Source organism: Oreochromis niloticus, linkage group LG10 (assembly GCF_001858045.2).
Source record: "Oreochromis niloticus isolate F11D_XX linkage group LG10, O_niloticus_UMD_NMBU, whole genome shotgun sequence".
In the NCBI taxonomy this organism is placed as follows: domain Eukaryota; kingdom Metazoa; phylum Chordata; class Actinopteri; order Cichliformes; family Cichlidae; genus Oreochromis; species Oreochromis niloticus.
In genome coordinates, this window is record NC_031975.2 from 26,497,529 (window position 1) to 26,511,295 (window position 13,767).

The window sequence follows — 13,767 nt, forward strand, 5'->3', positions numbered from 1 at the left end:
CACAGCACCACCATGCTCTCTTACTCCATATTCAGCTAGCAGGTTAAGTAACTACAAACTGGACTCTGTACCTGCCTATTTGGTACAGACATAGATGTGAGCTGGTGGATGTCCTGCAGGCTTTAAGACTCACCCCATTTGAGCTGTTGAGGATCTGGTTGAAGATGTTGTGGACAGCCTGGTAGGCTTCTAGCTCCGTCTGACATAATGACACCAGGTAATCCTTTACCTGCTCGTAGATCCTTCCATCTAAAATCTGTATATAGAGATAGAAAGGTGTGTTTAGATTTACACCATGTCTCCCTTCACCCACCAATTCAGATGTATATATGCTCACCTTGATGCAGTCAATGAGGTCTGTGTTGTAGTAGCGCTGCTGGTGCGCATTCGCGGCCGCAAGCATGAGAAGGTAGTCATTTCTGGCGTGCGTGGCTTTGGAGTTGCACTCGCTCCGCTTTGCTTTCAGCTAGAAGAGGAAGAAAAGTTTAAACAGCTCATACAACAAAAACACCACTAAACGTTGGGCTCGTGGGCTCAAGATCTTATACCTTTACGCTAGCCCTCTGAAGACTGGATCTGGACTGGAAGAGACTCAGCTTTGACCTGCAGAGAAGATACAAAATCATTTCTCTCCAGTTTAACCAAGTAATCAAATTTAGGCTGACAACTTCAAAAAGGAGCCTCAGTTGGATGTGCAATTACATTAAAATGTACCAAAAGGTATCAACACCACACACAGAGGAGAGGCCGAGTTCAGGGACAGCAGTTATTTAAGGTGAGCCCAACAAGTGCCCATGTAGAAACATCTATCAATCAAACTGGCCACGCCCCTAAATCCAATATCCAGGTACTTACAAAACAAATAAATAATTAAAATAAAATAAAACTCATTCTCTATGCTGTTAGGAAAAGGGGAAATACCCACAGAGGCAAAAACTGTGAATGGCACTTTACATTAGTCAGCAATCAAGTGTGTAGATAAGCTGAGGTTGCAGTAAAGTAATTAATGAAACAGAAGAGTGGTGATAAACTACGAAACGAGCCCGACTCTAGAAGGAGATTATACTCTGTGGTCATGGATGAGAGGCCTTTCCTTTTATAATTTTATCAAATCTGCTTCACGTCTGCTTGAGAGACACAGGAGCAGCTCATGAACTGTAGCGTTGTATCTTATTTGTCTCATTATGACAAATTAAAACCTACGTTAGAAGGAAGTAAAAATCTAAAGACAGCAGAACAATCAAATAATGGAATCAGTGTAATGATCATTAACACTATTACAGTGACACGTTTAATACCCATGTTACTCTGCTGGAACCGGATTGTTTACAAAATTAACATATGTGCAATTTTAACATAATATTCCCTTTTAATTTTAATGCTTGTTTAATGTTTGATGGTAGTTACCTTTGTCCACCTATAGTAAATCAAAAATTAAATTCCATGCACTTGTTTAATCAGGTAACTCAGTCAGATGACTTTTATCTAATAAAGTTTGAGCCTAAATATTTATTTCCAAATACTTATTGGAATTTTAACCTCATGGCACACCTGCAGTAATGTCGAAAACTACAAGAGATTCCCTTCCACAGTATGACCACGAACAAAGATATCACTATAGTCATTTCACATTGCTTCCTTTTTTCCTCTGATTTACAGTTTGAACCCAACTTTAGACATAATGTAAACAAGAAACACATCATCCTCACCTGTTTAACTCCTGGAGAATAACACGATATATATACAAATAACCAGGTCTCTCATCTGATCTGACAGTAAGAAGAGTAAATAATCGTTTCCACTGCTGAATGTTTAAACCAAGCTGCTATCATAATGCCTTTAAGATAATAAGAGATCCACTTCCATCCATCCATCCATCTTCATCCGCTTTATCCGAGGCCGGGTCGCGGGGGCAGCAGCCTAAGCAGAGAAGCCCAGACCTCCCTCTCCCCAGCAACCTCCTCCAGCTTATCCGGGGGAACACCAAGGCGTTCCCAGGCCAGCTGAGAGATATAATCTCTCCAGCGTGTCCTGGGTCTGCCCCGGGGCGTCCTCCCGGTGGGACATGCCCGGAACACCTCACCCAGGAGGCGCCCAGGAGGCATCCTTGTCAGATGCCCGAACCACCTCAACTGGCTCCTTTCGATGTGGAGGAGCAGCAGCTCTACTCTGATCCACTTTGATAAAAAAAATAAATCTGAGCAAAGGCTGGAACAGATTACAGACCTGCTGCTTCCAATTTAAACCCTGACGATGTGCAATAACAGCTGCATGAGTGTAAACATTTGTGAGCAGAGCAGTTTGTGTGAAATTATTAAACTTTAGTCTTCTCTTCTTACTGGAGTGTTTCGTTCTGCATAATTTCAAAAGGCAAACCTCAGAGGAGTCATCTGTGAGTGTGGGTGGACACAACAGACCAGAAAAACACAGCATTTATAGTATTATTTGTAAGTGATGGCCCAGCTATCAATCCTCTCCGACAGCCTGGTAATAAACTTTCCTGATGAGCAGAAAAATGTCTGCTATGTGGTGAGTCAAAGTGCCAGCTGTTCATGTCGTGCCAGGCCAAAGTGCCTCCGTCGAGTCATGCAAAGAGCCTGAGAGCTGCTTGTTTGATAAAACTAAAAAATGTTGTTGTTGTTTTTTAGAATTTTCGACTAAAATGTGCTTTGATTTTCGTTGGAACTTTTGATCCACTCAGAGCAAAATAATGTTCTCGCCTCAGATCTGAATTTAAGAGCTGATTTGTGACATCTGATTTGGAAACTATTCCTGTTAACTTAAACCTTGGAAATTTTTCTTGTTTTCAGTGAAGTAGGAGAGATTATTTGCAAGTTTTTAATATGAAGGAGTTTTCAGTGACAGAAGGAAGGCAAATCAATTAATTTACAGAAGAACCCCTGTACATACAAGTGATAATTGTTTGCTGTGCTTTTCAGCACATCTGGAGTTTGTTTTAATTAACTGATCTGCAAACAGGCGTCAACAACATCACCGTCATATTATTAATCAGTTTATTTCCAGTGCAGCATGGCGGTCCGCTTTTCTGACTCCCTTTGAGTGACTTCAAGACACTTTTCAATTTAGTCAAGGAGAAGTGATTGTAAAAATACACAAGAGGTTTTTATTTCTGATCTGACTGAGAAACTGAGAGACTCTCCACACATATTGGCTCACAAATTGTGAAAAAAAGTGGATAGCCCATGAGGATACTCCTTTCTGACTCTTAGGATCACTGTAATTTACCAAATGCACTTTATGTTTCATTCAGTGTAATCTAAAATTAGACACTGAGCCCATAAACTTGTCAGGAAAGTGCTTACAGAGGTCACAGAGCAAAGGGCCATTTTCCCATAGCCATGTGTGGATCTAACATTACAGAAAGAAGCGCTGCCAATGAGAGAGTGGTGAAAGTTCTTCAATGACAGAAAGTCATGGATCTGTCTGATTTTTGGTACAGAAAAGAAGAAAGATACTGCACAGTTTTTTACCATTGCTACCCTGATCTACTGAGGACATTTCCACAAACAAATACTTATCATTAAAATGTAGGTTTTCTTACATCATATCTGTCTCTACAGGCAGCAGCAGAGGCAGATCTGGTTTTACCTTAAAATTTAGCATAGTCTAACAAAGACAGCAGAGTAATTTGGATCATACTTTGCGTCCAGCTCTGCCTTCTCTCGGACTGCCTGTGCCATCGTCTCGGCCTCCTGGTACTTCTTCCTGCTCTTGGTCAGCTCCTTCACCGACTCCTGCAGTTCAGCTTGGACCACAGTCAGCTGCTCAATACACTGATGATGTCAAATTGGAGACACAGAGAACAAAAAACAAAACAAATAAGGGCTTTTACATCTATGCAAATTCTGGCAATGCAACCGCTGAGAAATATGCAAATGCCCTTCAGGCATATCTACACAACACATGGAGTGAGTAATGATGTCATGCCACAAGCTGCATACAGGAGCTTTGATGGAAACTCCCCAAAAAGCTGAGGCCAAACAAGAGCAGCACTGTAGGCTGCAGGCAGTGGAACGTGGCCAGCAGAAACCAGAGCGTGGCACAGAGGCGTCAGACATGATGAGGAAAAAAACTCCAGACATGCAGAGCCAACTGCAGAGCTGATAGCAGCTCTAAATGATAAGAGGAGACAGTACTGTGAACTCTGCCCTTCAAAGGCTGACTGTTTATTACACCGTTTACAAGAACCTGCGCACAGAGTTTCCACTGGGTAGTAACACTGACCTGAAGACGAGGAAGATGTGACTATGTCTACTCTGCAACGTCATCGTTGTGATGGACTTTTACCAGAAAGTGACGTTGCGTTCCAGGAGCACCATAACGGCAAGCCTATCTGAAGTTATGAAGTTTCTTTTTTAGTGACTCGCCTGCTCAGATGTTTGCTCCCTCCTGTAAGCACTCTTTTCCCATTAACCTTCATTTTGTGTGTCTTGAACAGTCCTCCTTTCAGTACATATAACTTCTCGTCTGAAAGCCTGCCTGACTTTCAAAATAAACTTTAACTAGGAATACATAAAGTTATGTGAAAATACAAAATTTTGTGTATCAGAGCACAACAAAAATAAAGAAAATCATCTGCTCCTTACCAAGTCCTAATTACAACCTCAGATGAATAATAATACATGACATATTCCACTGTCATTTATTTAAAAAGATCTAAACACATCCTTACCTCCTCTGTGCGAATTAAGAGGGTAAGTAGTAGCCAGGTGCTATTTAATCGACTGTGATCACCTCAATTAAAGCAGAAGTTTTGGCAGTTTGCAGGTCTGAAGCTTTCAGGTGTGTGATAATACAAAGCCCCAAACTTGCCTGGAGTCAGTGTTTCAGCAAAATCACCACATGGTCAGACTATCAGCACAAACACCTCAAACCAACTTTCAGCACAGAAGTTAAGGGGTCATGATCTGGGCTTGTTTTGCAGCCACAGGAACTGGGCACTTTCCAGAACTCCTCTGTATAACAAAGTACTCTAGATTTAGAGCTGTTCAATAGCTAAAGCTTGGCTGAATTTAAATCATGCAGCAGGACAATGATTATGAGCACAGCAGTAAATCTACAATCGAATGACTAAATAAGACAAGAATCATAATGTTGGAATGGCCCATCAAAGTCCAGACCTCAACCTGACTGAAATACTGTGGTGGGAGCTTAATAGAGCTGTGCATAAATGAATGCCTGCAAATCCCAACTTTTCAAGAAGAGAGGGTTAAAATTCCGCTATGATGTGAGAGACTGAGTAATTCAGAAAACAATTACTTCAAGTTATAGAACCACCTTTAACAGCTACTGAAGCACGCGGTGTACCTAAGTTTTTCTACACACTTCATCAGCATGTTGACTTAGTGTTTAGACAACGACACAGTTCAATATGATTATTTTTGTATTATGTTTTCTTTCAATTTTGGCTGGAGTGACATGGTCACCATATGGGCAAACCCATGTGTGTCTTAAACCACATCTGTGTGGTCCTGTGTGTAGCCACAGGTTCAGCCATTGGTAACTGATAATTACCAATGCCTGCTCCTTATCAGACACTTTCACATAATGCAAACAGTCAGGCAGATTCTGTTGAAGTTGGCCATGGTTCTCTCAGAAGTGGCATCTAGCTTATGGCACCACAACCTAATGTTAGCGTCAGCCAACTTCTGCAGACACTCAGGCTGAGGGCTGTTGAAGCCAAACGTTAGGAAGCTTTCGGTGTTATGTTGTCCTTTGATTTGACCATAAAAGAAAGGGATTAATTTTCCATCTTATCAGCCTTACTGATGTTAAACAGGGCCTTTCATGTGTCACAATTAAATAACCCCCACCATGCAGAAAGTACATAAACAAACTGGGGTTAACATCACATTTTTAAACTATTTTTCAGGAGAATTAGTACTATATAGCAATTTAACAACTTCATTTTTTTCCCATTTTGTGCTGCAATCATAACTGATGCAAACTATCTGGGGATGACAGCACTAAACGAAATGGAAAAAAGGGCAGATAAAAATGACATCAGGGAAAACTGCAGTCGAGCAGTCTGTGACTTCATCATTGTTTTACAGAAACAGTATGAAAAGCAGAACTTTATCATTAGTGTGTGGGCATGTCACACCATTTGTGTGTTGTGTGTTAAAAATAATAAAAGCCACTTTGTTCCTGTTGGTGTGCATGAAATAGGAAGCCAGCCGATAACTTGACTTCAGCTTCCACTGTCACAAATTTCAGGCAGTTGTTAGCGGACAGAACGCGTCTTCGGACTTAGTTCATGAGAGCCGTTAACATCTGGTTAAACAGCATCATTTAGTGTCTAAAGGTCTAAACAGTAACCATCATGTGAGCATCATGCTTCTAAAACCATCAACTTCTCTTTTGCCCTTTCGGGAACCGAGACAAACACCCTGCATTGCATCAGTACAGCAGTGCATGTCAATGTAGGGACAGAAGTGAGACCCGCATTACCTTTCTAAGCTGCTGCTCCTTCTGGAGTCGTGCCGTCTTGGCTGCGTCGGCTACCTGGACTTTGTAGTTGTCGCAGGTGCTTATTCTGGACTGCATTGCCTGGACCATACCCTCCAAATAGGCCCTCCAAACGCAATACATGTTCCTAAAAACAAACAAACGAAGATTGATGCAGTGAGACATTTTGTCGCCATAATGAATGCTAAGTGAGCAACTAAACAGCTAGAGATGCACTATTAAACAAAATAGGATATGGTCTGACGTCCACTCGGGCTATTGCGTGAACTCAAATGTATGACGACCGTGCCACGTCTCCATCAGCAGGAAAACAAACAATCCAAAATTCTCTCCGATTTGCACCAACAATGACAAATGTGTGAGTAAATACAGGCAACAACCTGTATACATGAAGGATGGAAAGTCAAGGCTTCATTATTTACTAATATAATTATTTAAGACTAGATGTTTAGTCTGTTTGTGATTAATGAGAAATGTGTGTTATAAATTCCCACAGGCCAAAATGACGTCTCGAGATGCCGAGTCCATGCCCGATATAATCAGCTCCATGTTATGTGACATTTGAAAAGCTGGATTTCAGCGTTTCAGACGCCCAGCTGTTTTAACCACCACCCAAATACATTTTATGTTTCATTTTTTTCAATCATCCGAGATAACATCATCATTGACTTATTGTTGAAGAATAGCCTTGCTTTTACTTTGAAAGTTCAGCCGCTGCTATCAAGCTGTTGGAATGCTGGTTAGGTCACTGCTGTGGCAGTCTTCCGTCATATAAAGGAGGATCAACTTTAACTACAACCTTAAGCAGGTGGAGAGCTGGTGATATATCTGATACCCTGAGCTCAGAGCAGAATAAACTACTGCAAAAATGAAACATATTTAGTGTTCTTTCTGTATCTGCTCTCAGAGTTATGAAGTAGAGTAAAGACAGCTTAGCTATCTAAACCAAAGGGATGGAAATAGGAGTCTGAGGCAGGCTCTTAAAGCTGGATCAGGTATCAGTGACAATGGTCAGATCTATTTAATTCAACTTTATGCTGTTCTTTGTTTTGTGTGCTTACGCTGCCGGGCAGCTGAGTAAAGGATGGAGGAAGCACAGCATGGCAACTTGCAGGTATTTCCTACCTGCTACAACAGATTTTATTTCTGTTTTTTAAAATTTAACTGCAAACTGTGGTCGAAGTGAGCTGACACGACGTAAAAGATCTGGTGACAACAATGCTTTGGTTCGCCTTCTCTCCCTAGTTTACTTTCACTGTCATTGTGTTCGACCAGGTAGACTATCTCTAGACTATATTCTAGACAACGTCATAAAAGGGAAAAAAATGTCCTATTCTGATTGCACAGAGTTAGTGTTTCCACTGATGACATGAGATCAAAGGGTTAATGTCAGAGGTAGGATCGAGGAAGGCGTTGGCGTGTTGTAACACTTGTTGTGAAGCTTTTATTGCGCTTACTGTATGACATGTTGTCACCTCAGTTAATTTCCTTTCAGCTGTGTCTGTCAGCTTCACACCCAATGCATGAATGTGAGAAAGTTCAGGAAAGGGAGACCGTGTGACCGTAAATGACAGCAGTGTGCAGCAGCCTGATGACTCTCTCTTTCAATTTATTGATTCTATATAGTTGGATGTATTGTTCAGTCATATCTTATTTTACAAAGTTAGGAAAGCCATTTTATGTTGCATTACATGTAAAGGAATGATTCACAACTTAGCACTAGTTTTAGATCAAATACTCAAGGCGCTGGTATCATTGCAGTAAAGGAAAAAGTTGGACCTGTGTATGTCTATAATAATAATGAGAGCAGAAAAGACTAAATTCAAGAGAAATTATTGTCATAGTATGAGATGAGCTCGCCATGTTTTATCTTTTCTTGATGTGACTGAGAGCTGCACAAAATTTTAACAAGGACCCCTCACCACAGCTTAACCCCTCCCAACCCCCCACCCCTCCCACACACAAAAACAACAACAACAATAAACAAAATCAATAAACAATAAACAGTCCAAAGCAGCATCTGTGTGTTTTGGAGAAGGAATTTACCTGTGGTCTGACGGTTCTTCTGTCTCTGGCCATTCTCTCTTTAAATACTGATTTGCCAGCTTCTGCAGGGCCTGCAAAAGAGGAAGTGAAAAACAAAAGCAGCGGTGACCTTTCACCTTTGACACCACTCCACATTTCACACGTCTCTTCTTCACAGAAGATGCACTCAGAGGACTGTGACCCTCCCTGACCTTGCCCTATAAACCAGCGGGTGGGCAGAGCATGAAGAGACAAACTCTACTCTACCCTTCAGGCACAGACAGAGTAAAATCAGTAAAAAAAGCTGTGATAAAAGTCAGCCATATGAAACTGTCCACAGTCACTATAAAGTACGTTGTCTATGGAATGACTTCACAGTGCATGGACTCGTTCACCTGTCAGCCAGAGCCTCGTTTGGATGCTGGCTCACTTGCTGGTTTTTATGCTGACGTGGGCTCTTTTTTTTAGCAGAAAAATGTAATTTATTTAGACCACATTCAGCCCTGGAGATATATCAGGTTCCTCTACCTCAGCCAATGGTGAGGTTAACCTTTGAAGGGCCAAAATAGCAAGAGAGGGTGAGAGCAGGAGAAGACTGAGTATGTTTGGTATGTCAGGGAGGTGCGCTAACCTGAATAAACTGACAAAAAGCAAACATGAATATCTTTAGCAGTGAGCAGCAGACATATAATGTTGGAGCGACAGTATTCGCATTAAAAATAATCAACGCTTTAAATAATAAGGCTGGAGTATTAGTACTAATTATTGAGACATTTATCCTACAAACATATCTGTGTGATGAGAATCTGTAGGCGAGTAGCAGCCTGAGCTACACTGAAAACTGGCATTTAAGTGAAATATGAAGGAAATTCAGCATATCCAGGTCACCTTATCTGGCTTCCCTTAACCTAACATCATCAATCAGGCTAAGTGGTCACATGCAGGTGGCTATCAACTGAATAACTCAATGCAATGTTTCCCAATTTGGTTACAAGCAAGTTAAGATGGAAAAGGCGCTGTTGGCAGCAGAAACATGGATACGTCTACTGGGCTTATATTTATTTTATTGTATTCTTTTAAACAAACAAAGATAAAACTGTAATTTTAGAAAAATATTTGGCAGTATAACACATAATACAGGCTGAAAGCAGCAGGATGACTTAGAGGAAAAGCGTATTATTAAAAATGTTGTCTAAATGTGTGTAAGCCTTAATCAGTAAGGCTGGAAAAGTGCTCAACTGTGTAAGTTAGCAGTCTTATCACAGCTCTGTCATTAAAGACAATGGATAATCTGATGTATAATTACAATTTTTATTTTGTTAAATTAATGTTTACACGACTGTAAGATCATTTCAATCTTCCAGCTCGGTAGCATTTAACAGTCTGACACAGAGTAAAGAATAGAAAACAACATTAAAACACAGGCTTAGACTGCTTCCAAATTTAATTTAAGATCTATGAGGCTTATAGAATAAAACTGTTTTAAAACTGCAGCCAACAGGAATACGAGAGGAATAAAAGAAGAAGAAGAAGAATTCATGTTTCATGCTGATGCTCATCAGGGAAAGAACCTCTCACTATCTGCACACAGTGGTCTGAGAGATCTTCCTGGATTGGATCGATGTTTTCCAGAGATTTTATTGGTCAGTAGTAGGTGGTTTTGTACCTGCTGACCTCTAATCCTGAACACAACCTGTTCCACAGCAGGTTAGGTCTGCAGCATGGCATGGCAATCTAACATGGTAAAAAGTGAGCTGCTTTCTGAAAACTGAGGGTTACACCTGAGGCTACCTTCACTAAGCCCCAATTCTTGCCTTGTACTCCAAGGCTTCGGTTTTGTCCCATGTAGGTAAACACTTGTATGGAGAGCAGAAAAGGGAACACATTTCCCAAAATACAACCTGGGAAACAAATACAATCTCAGCCTGGACACAAATGAAAACCCAAATATTGTCTGTTGTCTCCACATAACAGCCTCAGGTAGCCTGTTAGTGGTGTACTTGAAGCATATGCTACTGTTTTCAAATGGTATGTGCAGACATTTATTCCATATAGCAATATATGAATCCCACAAAAGTAAAAAAAAATACCTAAAATTTATTAAACGTATTAATGTCATGCCAGAATTAAACTCATTATATTCAATGTAGTGACGCATGTGAGAACACCAGGAGGGAAAAAAGCAGCAAAATTTCATTTATAAATCAGTTAAAATAGTAATAACAGGCTGGCTTCACTTGCTTTATTTTGTGAGGATCACAGGGCTTAAACTGGGGAACAATACCACCAGAACACAGTTTAGAGTGGATAGATCTGGGTGCAGACAAACAGTGGATCATTACTGAAGCTGACTTTCCACTTCATGTCAACATTTTCTTTTTATTTAACTTTTGTGACTCGTGCCTATCAAGAATGTGAGCCCGTTTATCCTCTCTCTGTTCACTGTGAAAAGACAGGCCCTGTCATGCGCTCCTGAGGCAGGCTAGGCCGGGGCTCTGAACCCACTGGTCTTGGTGATCTTGGTGCCAAAGCTTCAAAGGCACTACAGACCAGGCCATTGTGAGCTGCAGATAGAGAGATTCGCCTACTGAGCTAGCATCGCAGACACGCCTGAATGGTGTGATGGGAAAAAAGACAGGGGAGGAGGAGGAGGGATGTGAGGATGGCAGAGGAAGAGCCACACAGAGGGGGACATTTAAATCACACCGTGTGGTCTGAATAGCAATCGGCTAATGGCTATAGCAGCTTGCAGGTGTAAGAGACCAAGAAAAAGGCGCGTAAAGAGAAGAGATTTGGTAGAAAAAACTGGAAAGAGGGGGGTGTTACCAAAAGGAACAAGAGATCCAGAGACACTCTGACCCACTTTGATTCAACCATTGGCAGCGGGTCTCTAACTGATCACATAACTGAGAAGCAGCACAACCTAGACACACAGAACACCTTTGAACCTAATGCAGCACTCAATGAAGACATTTACTTCATTTCAGGCCTGCAACGAAAGATTAATGAGTCTGCTAAATTTACAATAGTATTAAGTGTTTAGTCAACTTATTTTTCTTCTGTTTAAGGCTCATTTTTGACATGTAAAGAAGCAAAAGATCCAACCCCACAGAAACGTCATATGATGTTTAAACAGGGCACAAAACTTTGGACTTTTGATTACGGATGTTTTGTGCTGTGGTATCTTCTGGTATCAGTTAATCTAGGGAGCATTTTCTCCATTAATTGGTTAATCCTTTAGCCTGTAAAACATCTGAAAATTTGAAAAACAGCTTATCAGATCATCTCAGAGCTCAAGGAAACGATTTCTACTTATCAAATACTCAAATAAAGGAAAATATGATGCCGTCAGTTGTCTTATTTGCCAAGTTTGGCTGATAAATAACATAAAGACACTGAGAAAAATCAGATTATGCATACAGTTAGTGAAGAACAACTGATTATCATTTTGGAGACACGGACGCCATAATTTACTCCCCTACAAACAGACTGGGTTTGATTACTGTTCTCCTGTTTACGGCTCAAAGTAACATTTCATTAAGCGTCTGATCCTTTAAATCTTTGAATACAGCAAAAAATAAATGCCCGATTCCCACGCAGACATTAATCCAACCTCTTTTTTCTGTCTGATCAAACACTTTAAACCCAAGACATTTAACTTACTGTCATAATATTTACTAATATCAGACAAAAAAAAGCTGAACTTTGCACACCTGAGAATCTGGAACAATCAAGTTTTTTAAAAACCCAGGTGATTCATTATTAATCAAAATACTTTCTCACAATTAATCACAGTTATGTTATAAAAGACCACCTGATGTCCTCTCATCTGACAGAGATCTGTCAAGGTCTCGTGTTTATTAAACATGCGAGGATAAAATGTTTAAAACGTTGTGGCATGCATATCCAATAAAACACACATGCACCGGGTTACTGAAGCTCATCTGCAGCCTGAGCTCAACTCTCAGCTGTCTCACACGTTTCTATTTGAATGTCCTCTCTGCATTTGTGTCAACAGGCATTTTTATTTAAAAGCTTCACTTCCTCTTAGTCTACTTACAGAACAGCTGATAAGTACCTTTAAATATTAATATCACATGCACACAATTTTAACAGCCTATGAGACTATAAGCCCAAATTCATTTTGTGATGTTATAGATGAATTTATAATTGGAGACACATTAATCTATGGTTTTTCAGTGGTTTTGAAGTTTGCTATTTTCTTGGTATAGGAAAATATATTTTATGTGAGGTGACGTGTCCTCTTTTACAATCTGTAAAGAACAATATGTTTGAATGTGTGTGTGTTTTGTCCACATGACGGGTATTGAAGCTGTGTAATTCAGAGTGGCCCGTACACACCTAGTACATTTAAACCTGGTTTAGTAAGTCAGGCTTATTTCAAATACTCGACTCTCACAAAGAAGTTTAAATAAATATTTCTCTTAATTCACCACAAAAATATTCACCTTCACACTAACCCGGTCCTGTTATCATGCCTCTTACAATCAAGTTCCTCCACAAAAGTCCCTTTTTACTTCTGCATTGTTAAAAAATTGTGTGAAGCCAATCGAGCAACTATTATGTACCCACACTGGAAGTTTTGACAGCATCAATGGAGGAAATTGGTCCATAGACCTGCATTAACAACAGCAACAACAAAAACCCCACACAAACCAAAACTTCAAACTTTAAAGTCCAACCAATCATTGATTAATCTGGTAATAAATAAATAAATAAATACATACATACATACATACATACATACATACATATATACATACATAAATAACTAAATAAAATCAAGCGTTTATGTGCCTCAACCAATCTGACCGGATTACAGAATCTGCAGAGGATCCCAGCATTACTTTTTGTCCAGTAATGCTGAAAATGTGTAATTTAAGATCTTAAAGGCTGGGTAAATTACACATTTTCAGCATTACTGGACAAAAAAGATCAGGTCTTCCACTTGTGAGTGAATGTGTATAAAAGCCAAAGGTCAAGATTCACTCATTTGTACGCACATTAATTAAGGGGAGAGCTACAGGTAGGGTTGACTGATGATGGGAAAAATCTAAATCCTAATAATAAAGATTTACATTCTTTTCTTTTCTTTTTTTCGGGTCAACACAAAAACCGAGCATTAAACACTGTGATCTCAGTACTCACACCTTCTGATTCTCTCCTTGAGGATCACAAATAGGATACAGGAAACAAGGGGTGAAACTGGCAAAGTCCAACAGCCAGTGAGAA

General features: G+C 40.1%; 1 protein-coding gene across 1 annotated transcript in view; it reads right to left on the minus strand.

Annotated features, from left to right (window-relative positions):
* The window catches only part of LOC100710078 (F-BAR and double SH3 domains protein 2), a 42,575-nt gene that overhangs the window by 19,174 nt on the left and 9,634 nt on the right, over positions 1-13,767 (minus strand). The window contains exons 4-9 of the mRNA XM_005458261.4: positions 8,536-8,606; positions 6,472-6,616; positions 3,661-3,794; positions 549-603; positions 338-466; positions 134-256 (exon numbers count right to left, since the gene is read on the minus strand). Of these exons, the coding sequence (XP_005458318.1) occupies positions 134-256; positions 338-466; positions 549-603; positions 3,661-3,794; positions 6,472-6,616; positions 8,536-8,606 (657 nt within the window). The remainder of the gene's footprint in view (positions 1-133; positions 257-337; positions 467-548; positions 604-3,660; positions 3,795-6,471; positions 6,617-8,535; positions 8,607-13,767) is intronic.